At 34.0% G+C, this 19,201-nt stretch overlaps 5 protein-coding genes and 2 pseudogenes across 7 annotated transcripts, besides 2 other annotated features; 3 read left to right on the top strand and 4 right to left on the bottom strand.

The window, feature by feature from the left end:
- Nucleotides 1-10,938: part of a mobile genetic element that runs on past the window's edge.
- TVAGG3_0861070 (integrase core domain containing protein family) lies at nt 1,947-2,734 on the bottom strand (the record flags this gene model as incomplete). The annotated part of the gene is made up of 1 exon (XM_051249697.1): nt 1,947-2,734. A coding segment is annotated over one exon (788 nt), but the record flags the coding sequence as incomplete, so codon positions are not given.
- On the bottom strand, nt 2,803-3,717 carry TVAGG3_0861060 (phage tail repeat-like family; the record flags this gene model as incomplete). The annotated part of the gene is made up of 1 exon (XM_001279136.2): nt 2,803-3,717. A coding segment is annotated over one exon (915 nt), but the record flags the coding sequence as incomplete, so codon positions are not given.
- TVAGG3_0861050 (organellar and viral DNA polymerase type B) lies at nt 4,526-5,685 on the bottom strand (the record flags this gene model as incomplete). The annotated part of the gene is made up of 1 exon (XM_051249696.1): nt 4,526-5,685. A coding segment is annotated over one exon (1,160 nt), but the record flags the coding sequence as incomplete, so codon positions are not given.
- TVAGG3_0861040 lies at nt 6,254-6,467 on the top strand (annotated as a pseudogene). Its single transcript has one exon. A coding segment is annotated over exon 1 (214 nt).
- A 2,677-nt stretch (nt 10,939-13,615) lies between the features above and the next one.
- On the top strand, nt 13,616-15,142 carry TVAGG3_0861020 (pectin lyase-like family; the record flags this gene model as incomplete). The annotated part of the gene is made up of 1 exon (XM_001321626.2): nt 13,640-15,067. One exon carries the CDS (start codon nt 13,640-13,642, stop codon nt 15,065-15,067), a length of 1,428 nt encoding a protein of 475 aa, XP_001321661.1.
- Nucleotides 15,143-17,620: 2,478 nt separating this feature from the next.
- TVAGG3_0861010 lies at nt 17,621-17,835 on the bottom strand (annotated as a pseudogene). The gene has a single exon. A coding segment is annotated over exon 1 (215 nt).
- A 69-nt stretch (nt 17,836-17,904) lies between these two features.
- On the top strand, nt 17,905-18,538 carry TVAGG3_0861000 (uncharacterized protein; the record flags this gene model as incomplete). Its single annotated transcript, XM_051249695.1, has 1 exon — nt 17,905-18,538. A coding segment is annotated over one exon (634 nt), but the record flags the coding sequence as incomplete, so codon positions are not given.
- Nucleotides 18,539-18,969: 431 nt separating this feature from the next.
- Nucleotides 18,970-19,201: part of a mobile genetic element that runs on past the window's edge.

Raw genomic sequence — 19,201 nt, 5'->3', positions numbered from 1 at the left:
GTTGAAGTCCTTCGGTTTCTAACGATATAAAGTAAGCCTTCACTGCAACGTTCTGAGTCGAATGAACCATATTGTTATGAAGTTATATCCAACAACTGGGTCTACCATAACAAAACTATTGGTATAGACTTTTGTCTATAAGATATGCTCTTGTTCCATGAAATGCTACTGATATCATAAGCTCAGGATTTCTTGTCAAAATTTTCTGAGTTGAAGCATTTCTAACCCAGTCGTTTGTTTTCTTTTCAGATGGAGATATAATGTCTGACAAAGAATATTTGTTGTATTTCTTTGAGTATCTTACGTTTAAATCACCTATTCTAACCACTTTGGTGTCATTGTCTATCTTTCTAAACTGTTTCAAACTCAATGTTTGTCATTACTGTCTTTACATACAAATAAAAATTTTTCTTAGAAAAAAATTAGCGTTATTTTTCTAACTAATGAAATTCATTATTTTTGTGCTGAATTCAATAAAAATAATGTTTAGGTGAAGAGGTGAGATTTCACCTGTTTTTTCACCTCTTTTTTCACAAGCGTTTTACATGAATTGTACGATGTATATTTGAAATCCTAAACAATTTCGTAGCTTCTATTTCTTCTTTTAGTACATTGAATGTTTAATCATGCCGAAAGTCTCTTTATATTTCTTCTTGACGTCAGACAGAAGGAAATTCTGCTGTTGGATAGTTTTATTAAGAAATGTCAACATATCATTTTATCTTCTGCTTCTTTCTTTAAGTCTGCATAGTCGTTTCGCATTCTTTCTATCTCTTTGACTGAGTAGTTTATATTTTTTATTGCTGCTTTACATTTTGAACATTGCGGCATCGTTTTTGCGTTATACATTGAAACATTACCAGCTAAAACAACTAAAGCGTCAATTGCTCTCTTCATCTCAAACATAGCGGGTCTTATTTGTTCGTTCCATACTTTGCCTCTTCTATCTTTATCTCTTATTTCCCAAACACATTTTGCAACTAATGAAACAAAGTTATCGTATGTCTTAAATCTTCGGATTTGTAAAGGTCAGAAATATTTTTATAAACCATGTCGCAATCTTTGTCCATAACTTTATGGTTGCAATTGAAAACCAAGGAATTCATAATTTACTTTACGTATGAATTTCTTAATTCTACTGAGTCAGTTGCTTTGACTTCAATTTCGTCGAATTCAGGAATAGTTAGTTTTTGCTGCTGAATTTCAGGTAGTTTAGGCAAATGGTCGATGAGGTCCTCCATTTCATAAAGATACTGTTCATTTGTTTCATCTTTCGCACTACAGTCTAAATTACTTGTTAAAAGTTCTTGCTTTATCTTCTGGATTTCTGTTTCAAAAGTATATGAAGAAGGAATGAAGTTTTTCATCTCTATCAACATTGACGTAGGATTCATGACTAACGAGTTTGGTGCTGTAGTTGTGGACAGTACAGTCCCGCCGTTCGCAGCTTGAGATTTGTTGTTGTACCGATTGTTGAAATCATATCTTTTATACAAAATAAAAAAATATAAAATAAAACTAACTTTATTTTTTCTATCTTAAGGAAATTCATGAAAATTCACGAGGGTGAAAAAACAGGTGAAAAAAGAGGTGAGATTTCACCTCTTCACCTAAACATTATTTTGTCTGATTTACATCTAATGAAAAAAGTTGAAAGAATTTCTATTCTTTCTGGCATTTTTGTCTTTCCAGTACTCCCGCTCTAATGGTCCCAGATGTGTTTGGCTTCGACTCTCTCAAGTTCTTAGATGGTATATAACATCTTCAACGCCTCCTTCATATCTTACTTTATAAGTGTCTCGTTTATGTTATAGCCAAGTATTTCAATAACCACTCCTCGCTTTGCTTCGTCAATGGTTTCAGCAAGTTTGCCATTACTACTTTCAACTAATTTATGACGAGGATAAAACGGCAATAGAGTCGTCGGCAGCTTTTTATAATATCCATTACCTTGCGTAGAGTCTACGATATAATAGTTTCTACTTAACCTTAAACGTTTCTTTGTCAACGGTTTGTCGTCAAGAACTACACGAACTTTTGTACCAGGAATGAGGGTAAAATTTGTTGGAATTTCTGATATTTGTGTTTGACTTCGTTTCTTTTGTATATACTTTTCTTCTTGTTGTTGTGTCATTGAATTTGGTGTATGTCCTGTTGTAGAGTGTGTTGAGGAATTATATACTTCGAGAAAATGTTTCATTGTTTCTTCGGTAAAGTCTCGCTCTTGATTTAAATCTCTGAGAGTCCTTATGAAGCGGTTTATGATGCCGAGTATGTTATGGTTATGGTCTTCAGTAGTGTAGTGAGTTATGTTATGCTTAATGAGAAAATCTGTGATTTCATTGCTGAGGTATGCACTGTCTTGGTCTGATGTTAAAGTACTTGGGCTATGTTCTGCTACAAACTTTTGTAAAACTCTTAACACTTCACGAGTTCCTTTATTTTTCATTGAATATGCATATGCTTTGCGAGTGTTAACATTAATGAAGATGAGGAATGGTGGCTTTCTTCCTTTTCTGCTTTGAACGAGAGTGTCAAATTGGTATGCGTCAGGAGTGTTGGAGTAAATTGGTAAAAAGTAGTCGTAAGGGTTTATTTTTGTTTGATGTACAACATTTTTGTCAAAGAACCTTTTCACTTCAGCTCTGTTAGTAAATCCCCAACTCTTTGCAGCTTCATTGAACTTCTTAAATGACCTCCATGGATGTTGTTCGAATACTTCTTTCAAGCTCATTTATGTAAAGTTAAAGATTTTATTCAAGACGGTAAGCCTTGACCCAAAGGGTCTAGGCTCAAGCGCGTTCATTGAACGCGGTACCATGCAAATACAGTCACAAATGGTGGCATATAATCTTTACCCAAGCCTGTTGGATTTGTTGTGAAAGTATGGACATGATTTCCTCCTGGTTCAGTTTGTCGAAAAGTCTTTTTTGCTGAATTGTTATAAGATGGAGATAAAACGTCATTGCCTGCTTCATAGTCTGAGTTGTATAATGGGTGGTCTCTTAATGAGTGGGTATGGTCGCCAGAAAAGTTTGTCGTTCCTGTATGAGTGTGCGGAGGTAAGTTTGCTTCTTTAATTTTCTTTGAACCACCGGCTTGTTTTGAATTAGTAGTACAATATAAGAATTTGTTTACAATCTGCTTCCATGAACCAAAACCCAGAACTGTTGCTGGATTTGTTGAGTTCATTGATGTATAAATAGAGCCTATAGGATATAATGTTTGAAGTATTTCAGTCTTTAATGTTTGAAGCTCTGTTTTGTCAACTTTCTTATCATATAAATCTTGAGCAGTGAATTTAACATTATTTTCATCATCCATGACATAAACATTTTTACAGCTAATTTCTTTCTTCGTTGTTATGTTTTCATTCGATGTTAAACCTTGTGGAAAGTTAGGAGGTTTATAATATAATGCATCCCCACCAGTTCCGCCAACCGTTCCTTCAATACTTTCTATAGCAACAGTTGAGAAGGAGTTATGTGTATGTTCTTTATCTGCTTTCTTATCTAACATTGCTGGTAGTTCATGTGTTTCAAAGTTTCTGACATGACCTTCGATATTCATACAACTGTTATTTAAGGAGTTTAGTGTATCTTTTACGCTTGTACTTGGATTCTCTAAAGGTGCACTTGAACCAAGGGTATAGTTCAATATTATGTCGTCTGCTCTAACAGTAGTGAAGGATTCATGTGTATGGTTCTTGTCAGCTTTACTATTTAATGTAGCTTGAAGTTCATTTATATCGGAGATATTGTGTTTATGAGATTTCAAAACTTTGTTCGTTGCGTCAAGTTCATCTTTGTCTGCTTTACTTTTAATAGCATCTTCAAAAGTTATTTTTGCCTTAACTCTCAATGTAAATCTTGGTTCAACTAATACACCGTTAACAAAGAAGTATGAAGCATAAATTTCATTGTTATAACCAAATGCTTCTGGTGCTTTACCTGTGTCATACTGTACAGTACAGTGTATGTCATAACCTTTAGCACGAATGAATTTATATCTTCTTTCATTAACATCTTCCGTCTTCACTTTTTCATCCTGTGTTAAATATCCATGGTAGTCCGTTATAATCTGTTCGTCTGAACTTATATAATGAACATGGTTTTTATCTGCTTTTTCGGCTAATTTCTCTTCTATCTCAATTATTTCAAGTTCATACCTACCACCACCTCCCAAAGAAGTATTTTTCTTCAGCTCTTGAAGAACGTCCACTTCGCCATCTTTGGTGTCAATAATGAGACTTTGAGTTAAAACTTTCCTGTCTTAATGGATGTTTGTAAAATCTTCTTCACCGTGTTCGGGGTCATGGTCGTCATCATATCTTGTGAAATCAGAGATGTTGTCATACATTAAGCATATCTGTCTCAAAAGTTCTGCTATTTGAAACTGGAACGAAAGATATACAGAACTTTCATCATCTCCTAAAGTCAAGTCTGCTTTCTTAAGTATTTCTTGAATGTATGCAATGAGAACAGAGTACCTTGGAAAATATTCGAACAATATTTCATTAGCTGTTGGTTTTGGTGGTTCTTCTGGAGTTTCTGTTGTTTCAGTTCCTTCTGTAGGTTCTGTTGGAGTTTCTGCATCTCTTGACTTCAATGCTCTTGCTCTCAAAGACCTAAATGTTAGAGCACCAGGTTTTACAAAGGACTTTATAAATGCTTTAATAGTTCCTGGTAAGTTATTGTTAGCATTAAGTAAGTTCCTTATGCTTGCATCATGTACGTCCATAGCACTATGTAAAAAATCTATACTTTTCTTGTAGTCAGCAATAGACTGACTGTGATTTTTTAAAGATTTGTCAATACCTTTAAGCCAATCTTCATGCATGTCTGATACTGAGCCAAGAATATCATTTGCTTCCTTTAGTGTATTTTGTGCTTCTCGTAAAGTATCCAATCCCGTACGTGCATTGTTTGCTATACGTCTTACAGTATCTATTTGACTCCTTGTTTCTTGCATCCAACTAGATAAAGTTTTAATAGTATCCGAACCATTTGAAATGAAGTTCAAAGCATTTTTAACGTCATCTAAAACTTCTTCACCAAGTACTGCCCATATCTTTCCGATTTGGTATTGAAGAACTCCATATGAAGCAGCTGTTAAACCAGTATTTATAAGGTTCCATATCCATGATTCAGCAGTTTTTCCATCCTTTCCATCTTCACCATCCAAACCGTTTTCGCCTTGAGGTCCTTGTATTCCTTGTATTCCTTGTATTCCTTGTGGTCCTTGAGGTCCGGTGTCACCCTTCTCTCCTTTCAGTTCATCTTTATGTTCGTTATAATATTCTAATGTCATAAGGTGTACATCATTACTGCTACCAGCAACGCCGAGAATTTGTTTCTCATTCATGACTAAATTCTTTAGGCATTTAATGTTGTCGTCAAATCGAAAGCTCTTTAACAATTCAATGAGAACATTTAATACTTTCACTAATGAGGCATCTACTGTAGAATTTATATATTGCACCGTTCCATCATTTATGATGGGAACCTTGCTTGTTGTAATGAATGGGTCATAAGTGTTAAAAGTATCGAAATCAATGACTTTTTTAGTTTTTCCATCGTCAATGACTAAATCATTGCCTTCCACTGTTAAAGTTGAGTTTTCGTTTACTAGTTCATGTGCTCTTCTTGCTTCATTTGTTTCATACGCATATGCAGCAATAGTCATATTTTAATGAGAATAAAATGTTGTTCTATTTGCAAAGTACAGACCCAAACGAATACGGGACAGTAAAGCTACAAACAAACTTAGGTCTTCAGAATGAAGCGCTTGCTTTCAGAGTTGTTGACTTCAATACTATCGCAACTTTTGTCATAACAGATGAAACAGATTTCATAGAGATTGAAATAGATGACAAAATAAGTGTTATAACATTTCCTAACAGAGCCGGGTATAGAATAGATAAAATTGCTGGAGTCATAGATACTCTCATAAATGAAGAAACTATTGACAACATAGATGTCGAACTCTCTTCTGAGGGAACATTGAAGTTCAGTTATGCGAAGGAGTTTAAGATAACACGAATGAGTCATAGAGTTCAATTGCTTCTGGGAGCATACCATATGACATTTCCTTTGAAAAGTGTTGACAAAACGATTGAGATGAAATCTGTTCCATATGTATGTTATGGTAATTGTTTATACATTGAGTCTAAAATAGCTAATGTCACAGGCATTTCAGGAGTTAATAGTAAAGGTTCAGTAGAATATAAGTCTTTCTGTTATGAAGTAAATTCAATGTTCATTCCAAACGTTCCTGTCATAGCAACTCATTTAGGTAAATGGGTTCGCATTAGTCCTCATAATTTGAAAGACATGCAATTCAGACTTGTTGACTTTCAAGGAGAGCCTGTAGAACTGAAGGCACCAGTGCGAATGACTGTTGAAGTTGACTTTTTAGAAAATATTAAATGCAACAGCTTACAAGAGAACTCAGAGCTAAAAATATAAAGTATGAATGTTATGTATTAGGTCATGAACTTTGGTTGTTGCTGTTTGATGAAACAAATGAGTTAGTTATGTCAGTCAAGAGAACAGAAAAATATTGTGTTAGTGAAAACTGCACCAAGTCAATAAGATTAGGTTTGCATTATGAAGATGAGTTCGATACTGTTGAAGAAGTTTTGGATAGATATTACAAATTGCTAACTTGAAATTTTTTGACTGACGGCGCAAAGCGCCAAGACCGAAGGTCCTGACTGCTTTAATTTACTAAAACATATTTCAAGCAAAGTTTATATTCTGTTGAAAGTTTTGTATATTCATTCGAATATTTATACTTAAACTCAACTCCTGTAGTTCCTGGTGTTTCAATGATGCGGATGTTACCTATTTTCATGAATAGTGGAGTTTGACCACAGCATTCGATTTCAGGGTCGAGATAATCAATGACACATTGTTTCCCTGTTATTCTTGATATAACATTTTCTAAATCCTCCTTTGTTAGAATTATTTGGTTCTTGCTTATAAGATTTGTCAAAAGCTTCTTATCGTCTTTGAGTAAAATTGTTTGGTATAACTGAAGAAGGTAATGGTCTACGTTATCTGAAGGATTTGTTTGAACATTTGTGTAAGGATTGTCGTTGGCTTCTCTTGAAAGAATTTGGTCCAGTGGTGGATACTCTAACTTAACATCTGATGTAGCGTTAGCGTTTGAAGCTGTGTTTAAATTCACGGATTTCAGCTCTGGTTCTGGCTCTTTCAAACACTCCGAACTATAATTCTTTATGACAATATTGTTTGTCGTTCGTGAGTCAACATTTGATGTTGGTTCAATTGGAACATTAACGGCACCAGCTAAGATGGATTTGCTTCTCATTTCATATAGAATAAAAACCTTTTATATGTATGAAATGAACAATATACTCGACAAGGGTTTGAATGTAAAGCTAACGAATGAAAATATTGTTGAATTCACTGAGACAGGTGCTGTGTATAAAGATGTAGAACTACTGAACAAAAGAGCAAAGGGAAGAAGCAGGAACATGAACAAAGGGTGGAAGCCTATAAAAATTTATGTCAATGATGGCTCAGGAGGTTCAAACATAAAATATGCAGAAAGTTATAGAGTTTATGCTCTCAAAGGTGAAAAGCATTCATTTAAGAACAGCTATTCTAACGCATATCCTCAAAAGCTAACGGATGAGGAAGTGGATGATATGAATGACAGCAAAAATATTACCAGAAATGGCGACAGAGATGCATGGAATTTGTTTACCATCAGTCAATTGAAGGTTAAACTTTAAAACAATGTTGGTCGTTCCCATGGAATATTTTTGACTTTAATGGTATTAGTCATGATATGAATCTCAAGGTATGAACGAGGAGAGATGAGAGACTTATATGCTTCCCAAATTTCTTCAAAAGGTAATGTTATACCTGACTGTTTCTAAATGAGTTCAATATCATAGCGTGAGAAACCTTGAAAGATAACGAAGTCAGTTATGAGACGTTTTATGTTTAAAGCTAAAAACCTCTATGTTTGCATAAGTATTGCTACAGTTAAATGGTAATGTCTGACTTTAGTTATGATGTTAGCTAATGGTGAGTCTGGTTTTGACATTAAACCTTTTCCGGCGAAGTCGTCACAAACTAATAAAGTGTTTGATGGATATTTTTTGAAGGGGTATTTTGAAAGTTTTGACAGAATGTAGTTTGTAAGTCGTTTCATATCGTATACTCCTGAGTATTGACGTAAGTGGTGTTTGTCAATAATTCTTTCCATCTCCTCAGAAGTCTTTTGCATTCCTGACTGTATAAATTCAACGATGGCATAATATTTCTTCTTACGTCGAATGTAACGTTGAAGAAATTCAATGAGTTCACTGTCTGGAACTTTAACGACAGAGGCTTGAACTTTTGACATAAATGTTTTCGCTGTTGAGTCCATAGAGTCTGAAGTTGCTGATATAATGATTTGGTCATAGTAAGAGTCGTTTCCTAAACGCTCTGTTATGAGTATATGACGAATGAGGTTAAATGTCTTACCTGAACCCATCTTTCCACAATAGAAATACACACCATTTGAACAGAACTCATAATCTTTGCTGAAAGGAAGAATGAGAGAAGAGTTAAGTTTGTCTGTAGTTTCATTCATGTCTTCATCTACGTCATGTATTAAATGCTTCATTTTATCTCCATTAAAAATGCAAGTCAGAAATATTCAGAACATAGCACCGAGTCTAACTGACAAGAGTATAAAGATATACTATGAACACGTTATGATGAAACCAACCAAAATTCAAGAAAGTCAGTATACTTATGAATATCCAAGACACTGGGTAGAGTATGTAGAAGGTGAGAAAGCTATTGAAATCAGACAGGTTCGAAGTATTCCAGCAGGAAGAACAATATTATTGAAGAACTTTAATGTTTTGAGATATAATGATGAAACAAAGAAGCAAGATAGTTTCCCTGTTGCTGTGTATGTGAACCTAGACACAGGAGATGACATGAAAGTTTTTAATACAAAGCTTCAAACGGTAGTGAGAGAACAACTGACTGCGGAAGGGCATCCATTACCTTCAGAAGTTACCATAGCATATAATTTTGAAACAAACTCAATAGATTTTAAAGTCGTCTCTGCAAAGAAGTCAGGATTTACATTTAATGAAGCAGATGTCTATTCGAATGAAAACTTCAAAGCTATTGCATGGTTAGATAATGACGATTGCTTTAAGAAAATCTTTAAATTCAGTGACTCAACGATGTCAATAGATGACCTTCGTGGAATGTTACCATCGACGTTTACAGTTGAAGGTTCAGCAGGATTGCTTACAAGATTGTCAATTGGTGGCATTTGGTCTCGTGAGAACATTGTTATAAAATTCAGTATAAGTGAATTTGCTGAAGAATCTATATTATGTCTTTCAAACTATATGTATTCGCCGCCAAAGCATTATAGTATAACAAACTTTGTCAGTAAGTTTAACATAAGACTTGTCGAACCTTCTTCAATGAAAGATGTTGTGCTACCCAAAGACGGAAAGGATGGACTCATTATTGAGATGATTTTAATAGCATATTAAATGAGCTTGTTCTTGAAGGTCATTCATGATGAAATAACTGTTGTAGAAGATGTTAGCAATTGTTCAGACATTTTGAAGCGTATAGATGATATAAGAAAGAAGTTAGATAGACCGCAAAGCGGTGAGGGCGAAGCCCGTGAGAACGCTTATGTTTCATTGACTTTCTCCAGTAACGAGAACTTTTATGAGATAATATTGAAGAGAGATGATTTTAATATGGTGTAAATGGTAGCTTGGGCAGCTTTATGCGCAATGGGAACAAAAGCATTAGCATTTGGAGCAAAAGCACTTGGAGCTTATGACGCAGTAAATAAAATGAGTGGAGGAAGGGTTTCGAAGACATTAGATGCAAATAAAGGGAAGATTGGAGGCTGGGTTGCAAAGAAGTTAAGATTAAATAAAATAGGGCTCATAAATAAAGCATCCAATTTGGTTGCGACTGAGTCAGAAAATGCTTTAGGAAAGGACGATGAGTTTGCAAAACACGCAAAAGACTTTAATGACCAGATGAAAGGTGAAACAATGCATTTAAATAGAGTCGATGGAACTAAAGAAAATGTTTCTTCTCCACCAGCGGTTTATCCATACGGACCTTATGGAATGTATGGAAACCCTTATGAACGACCATTTGACCCATTGACTGGTGGAAGTAATTGGTATCATTACGGACGAAGAAGAAAGACAGTCAAGTTGGAGACAGACGTGAAGAAAGCAACTAAAAAGAAACCAAGGAAGAGAGTTATAAAGCAATGAATTCAATAGGGTGAAAAAAGAGGTGAAATCTCACCACTTCACCTAAATTTATTTTTGTGCTATGTTTTCATACGTGTGAGGGTGGTGATATCATTAATTTTTATATAAATGACGAAAACTATTGAGATAACAAACTACAACGGTCATGAGTTCAAGAATTTGTTCTTCGTTCCTCGTGAAAATACATTCTATCAGATACGAGGGAGAAAGGGTAAAGTTAGTTTGAGCGTTTATGAAGGAATGAAGAATGGAAAGTTTATACAAGCATACGATACAAACGGTAAACGTGTTTCATTAGCTTTGTCAAAACTTACTAACATTTATTTTGACAGTGACTTTGACTCTGACGATTGGAGCGACAACAGCGATACTGAAGAATATGAAGTATTGTGTGAAGCACAGCAATGGGAGGAGTTGCAATACTTTTGTAAGTGAGAACGTTTATTTTTTACAGTAGTGAAGTCGTTTGTGAAAACGTTAGTGAGGTGAAGTGGTTGGTGGCTTTGTAAATATTTAAGGTTAAGTTAGTGTTGTTGTTTGTGTTGTAAAATATATGTTAGTGGTTTTGTAAAGTGTCAAATTCACATATAATGGGTAAGGAGGCGCGCAGTGCCTTCGTACACATGATATGTATACTAACTATTTTCATTGCTGAATTCATTCCAAAACAATATTCTCCCTGTGACAAGGAGTTCGATAACTTTCCAACATGTGTTGCTGCAGTTGATAGCTCTACTATTCCTTTTACCGTTCCTCTTGATCTTGCTGAGCGTAAAAGTTCATGGGATGCTAAAAACCATTGCAATGGTATGAAGGTTCAAGTTCTTGTTAATCCTTTAGGACAGGTAATTCACATGAATACAAGTTTTTTAGCTTCAGTTCACGATAAGAAAGTATTTGATTTATCAGGAGCTTCAGATTTTTTACATGTCCAACGTGGAGTTGAATCTGTTGCATTAGAACTTCTTGCAGATAGAGGTTACATCGGTATTCAGAAATACCATCCAACAGCCGTCATTATGCAAAGAGGTGATGACGAAGAAGTTACAAAACGCAATAATGCGATTGCACATGATCGCCAAATTGTCGAACGCCGCTTTGCACGCGATAAAAGTAATTGGAGTGTCTTGGCAATAGGATATCGTGGTGAAAAAGGCAATCTTCCACTTATTGTTCAAGGATTGTTTGCTTTAGATAACTATCACATCGATTCCACACCTCTCAGTGAGAAGGATAACTGCGATTTTCCTTGCACTCCAAAAGATGAAAAAGAAGCTGCAGCAACACCAGAACCAAATGGTTCAGGAAGCCCAATGCCAAAGCCAAGATGTGTTCCAAAAGATCTTTATCTCCAAACTCCAGAAACTCCAATGAAGATTCCATCTCCACTAGCTGGATATGAAAAGATTGATAAGATACTTATTAAAAGAACACAAAATGCAATCTACAACATCGAAACAAAAATGTCAATTCCAGGATTACATAATGAGGGAGCTACCTGCCATGTCAATGCCGTTTTGCAAGTTTTGTTCTACGTAAATACTTTCAGAAAAGATGTAATGGAGCATTTGGGAGATGTCGAATATACGCCAGTGAAAGCACTTGCCGAAATTTATGATCAGATGTTGCACTACCGCCACAAGGAATACACAATTTCATGCTCACAATTCATCACAACACTCGGCAAGCAATACTTCCAGCAGCAAGATGCCGATGACACATTTCAAAAGATTGTACATGATGTTACGGAATCAGCAAACAAACCAGATATTGCCGTTACATTCCAATATCAAACTGAGACTCCTGATGAAAGCTTCTATTCGGTTTCGCTTCACATTCCTCTTGGTGCAGCAGGTATTGATCAAGGAATTAAACAAATGTGCACAGATGATTCTCATATCAATGAAATCTCAACATTCCTCTGGGTCGACGTTCAGAGGAATTGGTCTGATCCAAATGTCTTCTTTGACAAATTTGAGATCAAGAAGAACTACAAAACTCAACTCAGTGATGGAACGTATGTATTTAAGATACATTCCATTATTGCTTATCATCAAGGTCATTTCGTTGCCTTCGTCAACAAAGGAAGAGTTTGGTTCATGCTCGACGATGAAATTACTTACATTGTTCCTGATGGTTTGATCAAAGGTCTTCAAGGTGGAGATGTTGGCAGCGATTTGTGGTCATATCTTGGTGGTGTCAAATGGCTTGCAAAATGTGTCATCTATCGCAAACACAAGTTCTATGGAGCTGGTGATGATGATGATTGAAAACAGTTTAATTTTTTTTAATCTTATTATAAGGGATAATTCTCTAAATATATGATTTTTTCTTAAGTTAGTGAATATTTTTCTTGTGTGCTTTTACTTATTTAAGTATTTAGTATTATTACTTAAAAATTTTGAACATTTATTTTATAATATTGAGATTTAAAATAAACTATTGCTCGATCGTATCTTTATTTGCTCTTTTAATAAAAAATCTAACTTACTATTGATTAGATATTGATTTAAAAAAATAATATAATAGCATAATAAAATTTCTTTATTTCCCCGTACAAAGATATAGCCGTAACAAGACATTAACGTTTGGAAAGTAAATTTGAAAAAAAGTATTATATTATAAAAGAAGTTACAAATTTTTAGAATATTTTTGTAAAATAAGAGCAAAAAGTAGAATGCAAACTCTTCGGGTACTAAAACCTGCCATTAAATTGAGATAAATAATAGATTTTGTAAAATTTTGTTGTAATTCTTGTATCAGTCTTGCCTTGAGTATGAGTTTGAGTCTACCCTTGTTTCCATATTGCCTATTCCTGTTTTAACGCGGCTATTCCTATTCCAGTTTTTGGTGCTTTTCTATGATAACCAAATTGATTTGGTTATCATAGAAAAGAGACCATTATAATGCTTAAAATTAATTATGTTTAGGGCCGGTTTATTGGAATAAGGAAGTTTATAATACGTGAACACTTGTTTCCTCATCGAAAAGTCATAACGCATAAAGTCGATGTTTCCTTAGTACAAAAAGTGACATATGACGCTTAACTCTTTATTCCAGATAATGACCATATTTATGGGATTAAAAGTTTAGGAAGCTTCTCCCCATTATGTAATCAAACAAGCTCATTCAGAAATGAACTATAAAAATCAATTGAATAGTATTCATTTGATTAGAATCTTATTCAAAATGAAATAATACTTGGAAGAAGAACTAAATTGTCTAATCTTATTCATTAAAACTAAGTCGATTTATTTTTATTTAGCCCTTCTTTTCTGAGGGCAACTATGACGCAAAAAGGTGTAATAATTTCTATCTCTTCTCAAAATTTATTTTTCAATAATGTTTCTGCTCTGCGCACTCGCTGCCTCTGAAGAGTACACTGGAACACAATCAAAATATCTTGACATTTATGCTACTCAAGATATCCTTATTCAGGATTGCCAATTTACTGGTCTTGGTGGATGGGCAGTTTATCATCCTGCCGTAAGAATTCAGCAAGGCACACCAGCATTTTCTACAACAATCACAGAAACTACTTTCACAAATTGCCAAGCCACATGGGCTGGTGGTTTCAGCTTCGAAGCTTCTACCAATTTCAAGGTCATGAAAACTGTCGTTGATAGCTGCAAGTCAGGAAGTTCTTATGACTATGGTTGCATTGCACATATTAAACCAACATCAGATATAGTATACACTCTAACCTTGAACTCATTTATCAATTGCCCTGGCGGTTCTAAGCCTTTAGATTGCTTTGGATATGGAAAATTGTCTAATCTCAACTTTACTAATGACTGGGCTAGCGCAGGCATCAAAGGTGCTGCAAATGGCGTCTTAGCTTATGATACTGCCACGAAGATTGATACATCATACACTAACTTTTATAAGTGCTATTCCACATGTGGTATACTCTATGCCTACTATATTACAGATACTTGCACTATCAGTAACTCCAACTTTATTGAAAACACAGTTGCAAAGTGGTATTTGGTTGGAACTGAAGGATCAAAGAAGTCATTAAAGGTCGACTCATGCATATTCAAAGATAACATTTACGGTGGACACGAAATCTTCGGTGTTTATTCCGGTGTCCAAATGATTGTCGTTAACTGCAAGCTTGATTCTACAACAATGGCTGGAACTATTTCTCAGGATGGCAACACAGTCACTTCAGCTACAGAAATCCCTATTGTTTTCTACGCTACAGGTGTTGTTGAAGCCAAGATCCCATACGGCCAGCCAAGCAATGGCCAGGCATCTAGCCCAGGCACAGGCCCAACAGCCGCTGTTCCAGTCATCCCAGGCGATCTCCCAACAGAAGATCCAGATGGAACTGCTTCAAAGGGTAACGAAGACACAGGCGATATCCCAGTTGAAACAGAAGACGCATCCAACACAAACAGCAGCCATGTCGCCAACGCTGACTCTGGAAAGGGCGGAAAGTCCACTGGCAAGTCAACACCAATGTGGTTATTAGCTGTAATCGCTGGAGCTGTCGTTGTCGCCGCTCTCATCGTTGGCTTCGTCGCATCAAAGTTCTACGAGAAGAGACTTGACGAGTCTGACTCACAGTACTCCAACCAGGAATCAGAAGACACAGAGCACATCGAGATCCCTCCTCAGCAGCCGGAAGAACAGCATGATGAGGAACCAGTCGATCCCGATTTGAACCAACCAGACCTCACATCAATGGAACTCACACCAGACTTAACTTCTAGAGAACTTAATGGGGCTCCAGAGAACGATAACGAAGAAAATGATGATGAGTAACTTGAATTTCACTGATACGGAAAATATTTGACTCTTTTTATATAATTTGTTAAATATATTTTATTCCCTGTTTATAATCGCTATCCTTTTTGTTTTAAATACAGTTTAAGATATTTCAAAAACATGAAATCAAATTATTCGTTCCTGCTTCTCAAAATTTGAGGGAATTGAAAAGTTTACAATTAATTTATTTTTGTTGAATCAGAAAATTAAAAAGATGATTATATGAATCAAATTTTGAGAGAAAATGGTATATAATTTTCTCGGACTTTTCAGAGGATTGTGAGAATCAGAATCACATGATGAAAAATGATTGTTTATCATGCGTAAAATGCTCATCTATTATTTGTTGTATTTATTAAACGATCTGATATAAAAACTGACTGTCAGATTTTAATGGCAATCGAAAATCTCAGTTCATTGTTTGTTTTCAAATTTTCCCGAGTGCGACAGCGAATATGTTCTTGCTCTATTTGCTATTGGAATTTTATTGTTATTTCCTTATGGTTTTGTTGGTGTTCAAATTCTGAGAAATCAAAAATTATCTAATTTAGTAGCAAATGATCACAGTATATCATTCTGTTTCATAACGATTTATACTAACTTCGTAATAATAATTTTACATTTATCAAATTTATCATTATTCAAGAAGGAAAATGATGTATACATATATAGATCAGCGAGATACTTTCAATTATTCGCTGTTACACTTGTGTTTATAGATGTTACGAAAGTTTTACTAACATTAGATTTCCGAGGAGCAAAAATACTATTATATATAGGAAGAATCACAGAAATTATTATTGGAATTTTAGTATTCGTTCATTTTATTGCATTCTATATTCCATATTCGAAATTTACCATTCATATTGTGAAAAAAATTCAAGCTATGCATACACTTACTGGGTTAACCTTATATTTAGTTTCTCTCTTTGTAATTGTATTATCTTTCTGCTTTATTTTCACAAATTTGCAACACTTTATTGATACAAAAAGGCTGTTTATGATAAGGCTAGGGATTTTCATTTTATTTTTATTAATAGTTTTACATAGTAATACATATTTCTGGATCAAATCCAAACCTTTTCAATATCATTTGATGAGAGATTTATCGAATTTGAAATTCTATGATCAAAGCATCAAAACTAATATCAAATTTGAAGTCTTGAATCTTGCATACTTATGTTTATGGGATCCTCTTTGTTGTTATGTTTTCTTTTTAACAATGTACTATCTAAGTCCAGATGTAAGTCCAGAGAATGTAAGTGAAACTCCAGAAGTTAAAATAGAATTTGCATCATTATTTAAGACATTATCAATCTAAATTATATTTACGATGTTGTGAATTTTTAGTTTCAAATTTCTCCCAACATTTTTAAAATTGGAATATAACATAGTCACATAATCAATAATATTGAGGGGAAGATTATTCTAGATATCCTTATGAGGGATTTCTATTCTAAACTAACTCCTTATTTTGCCAAACTTGCATAATATAGGAAGTCTCAAACATATTGTCAAGAATTTTGCGTTGCATCTGTTGTTTCTATATATATCTAATGAGTAACATCATTCTTTATTGCAGATATTTCAACACGAAAGTAGTATATGTGGAAGGGTTGTGTGATTTTTTTTGTAAACGTAAGAATTCATACAATATAGAACGATTTTGTATCATTTTTAAATCTTGATTTTTTCTTACGTTTTTTAAGTCATGAATTCGTAAGAAAGCGCGACATTATTAAATGAATTAGTAATAAATATTATATACTAAACACATTAAAAAATAATCATTAATTTTAAAATAATTATTTTCATGAATGAAAGATTCACTACCATAATGAAATAAAAAATAAAAAAATTAATGATTATTTGAATTTATGAAATCAATTATTTGATTCATTCTTTCTTCAATCTCTTCTATTCTTTTTGTTAAATCATCAATTTTCATTAATGAGGTGATTCTTGATTGAGGAATAGATTTCAAACTAACCACTCCTTTTATTTTTGAAATTTTGAATCCATCAACTTTAAACATTTTATTCAATTTACACGTTGTCAATTCTTCAAATAATTTTTTATTATTAGCATAATAGTCATTAAATTCTTCAACAGATGAAAAAATTTTTATTTCAGTAATTGGTTTAACAACGTTTATTTTTTGTTGAACATTTTCACTTTCATTTATTTCTTCCTCCTCTGTTTCATTTATTTTTAAAATCGGTTTCATTTATGATTAAATAAAAATTAGAATATAAGTGATGAAATATATTTTTTAATTAATATTAAATCAGAAATGGCGGCAGGATTCTTTAAAAAATTATGGGATGGAATTAAGAAAGCTGCGGGTTGGGTTTATAAAAAGGTTATTAAACCTGTTGCAAACTTTCTGGCACCAGTAGCGAAAACGGCAGGAACTATCATAGGTGGGGTATTAGGTACTAAAGCAGGTAATCCGGCGATGGGAGCACAAGCAGGTAACGCAATTGGTGGAATAGCTGAAGGAATACTTAATAAAATAGGAGGTAAATAGTGGAAAAATAAATATTATTTTTATCTTAGTATCGGTTGTAGTCTTTGATAAACTTTTTCTCCTTTATTTAAAATTTCTCTTATTGGGGCAGCTTTTGGTGTTATTGATTCAGCTACGTCACTAATTGCTTCTTTATTCTTAAATATCCAATTTGCTCCCTTCTTCAATGTTTCCCAAACTTTACTCGCTCCTCTTTTTACTCTATCCACAGTTTCTTAAATATACCTGCAGCCATAGTTGATTATTTCATTAAAATTAAAAATTCATTTCCATCTTTTAATTTTGATTTTTTATTTATTAATAAATGACGACTAACTATTTGGTGCCAAACACTAAACCGATTAATGGAAATGTGTTTCATTCATTCGAAAAGATAAATGAAATATTCGCAAAGAATGACGGTAGAAGATATTATAGAGAACTTGAAAGTTCATGCTATGACTCTGATACTCCATATTTTGATGATAAACAAACTCATTTAAGAATTACAAATCCGGCTCATGATGTGAACCAATTAGGTGACACATATATTAAACGCAAAGTTAAAGCAACTCTAGTTTCAAATAAAGCTTTCACATGTGATGCCGCTTTTAAATGCATGCGTTTATTCGTTGGTTACAAATCATCAAATCAAAGCTTTAAACAATTAGAAGTAGAAACTGAAAGAGGTGATGCCGGTTATCTTCAAATGGATTGCGCCCGTGAATCTTTCGCATTTGCAACATATAAACCAAAATCAGAAAGGAAAGTTAAAAAGTTTGTTCATTCGTTATATAATAATGTTCAAAAATATGATAACTCAGTATGTGGTAAATATATTGACCCTTCTGAAGTTTTCAAGAACGCAAATAAAGAAGTTGATATCACTTTTGATATGATTATTCCGGTAAATGATTTGTTAGCATTTCAGGCGTTCGATGATTATCCTAAATCATTTGGTGATATCATTCTTAAATATTATGTTTTCAGGGATACTTTAGTATTTTGTCAGGTTGACCCGTTAAGAGTTGCTGATTTACAAAATTACGTTTATGAAAAGATAACTGATGAAAATTATGAAAAGATTATGAATCATGTTTATAAATATGATCGCAAATTCCAACAAATCGGACTTCCTGCCAAATTAATTACAAGCTTAGCCGCTACATCTGCTGACGCAACAGTTGATGACGTTATTATTTCATGCACAAAGATGGAAGTTTTAGAGGATAAATGTATTACACCAGGATACGGTTTAATTGAAGAATCAGTTAAAGCAATACCACGTTTATTCAGTAAGGAAGATCCATTCATGATTCCAGCTCAACATATTGACGTTCGTTCACTAAATGGAGGTTGCATCACTCCCGAGGGTATTAGCTCAGATTTCTCATATGCTCTTCATAATGTTACAGATGTTGTGTTAACATTTCCGAAAAATGCAATGCAAAGAACAGTTTTAGAAAATCCAATGCTTCGAGGTCTTCAGGTCACTATAGATTCCAGAAACTTCCCCGATCAAGCGATGACCACAGTGGGTGACATATTCTTTACACGTATGCTTCAAGCTTCTGATTTAGATGGAGTGAATGAATGCACGGAAGAATACGAGGACTCATTAA

Source organism: Trichomonas vaginalis, chromosome VI (assembly GCF_026262505.1).
Source record: "Trichomonas vaginalis G3 chromosome VI, whole genome shotgun sequence".
NCBI lineage: Eukaryota > Parabasalia > Trichomonadida > Trichomonadidae > Trichomonas > Trichomonas vaginalis.
Note: the sequence above shows the minus strand (reverse complement) of the source record. Positions and strands in the feature narration are given on the sequence as shown.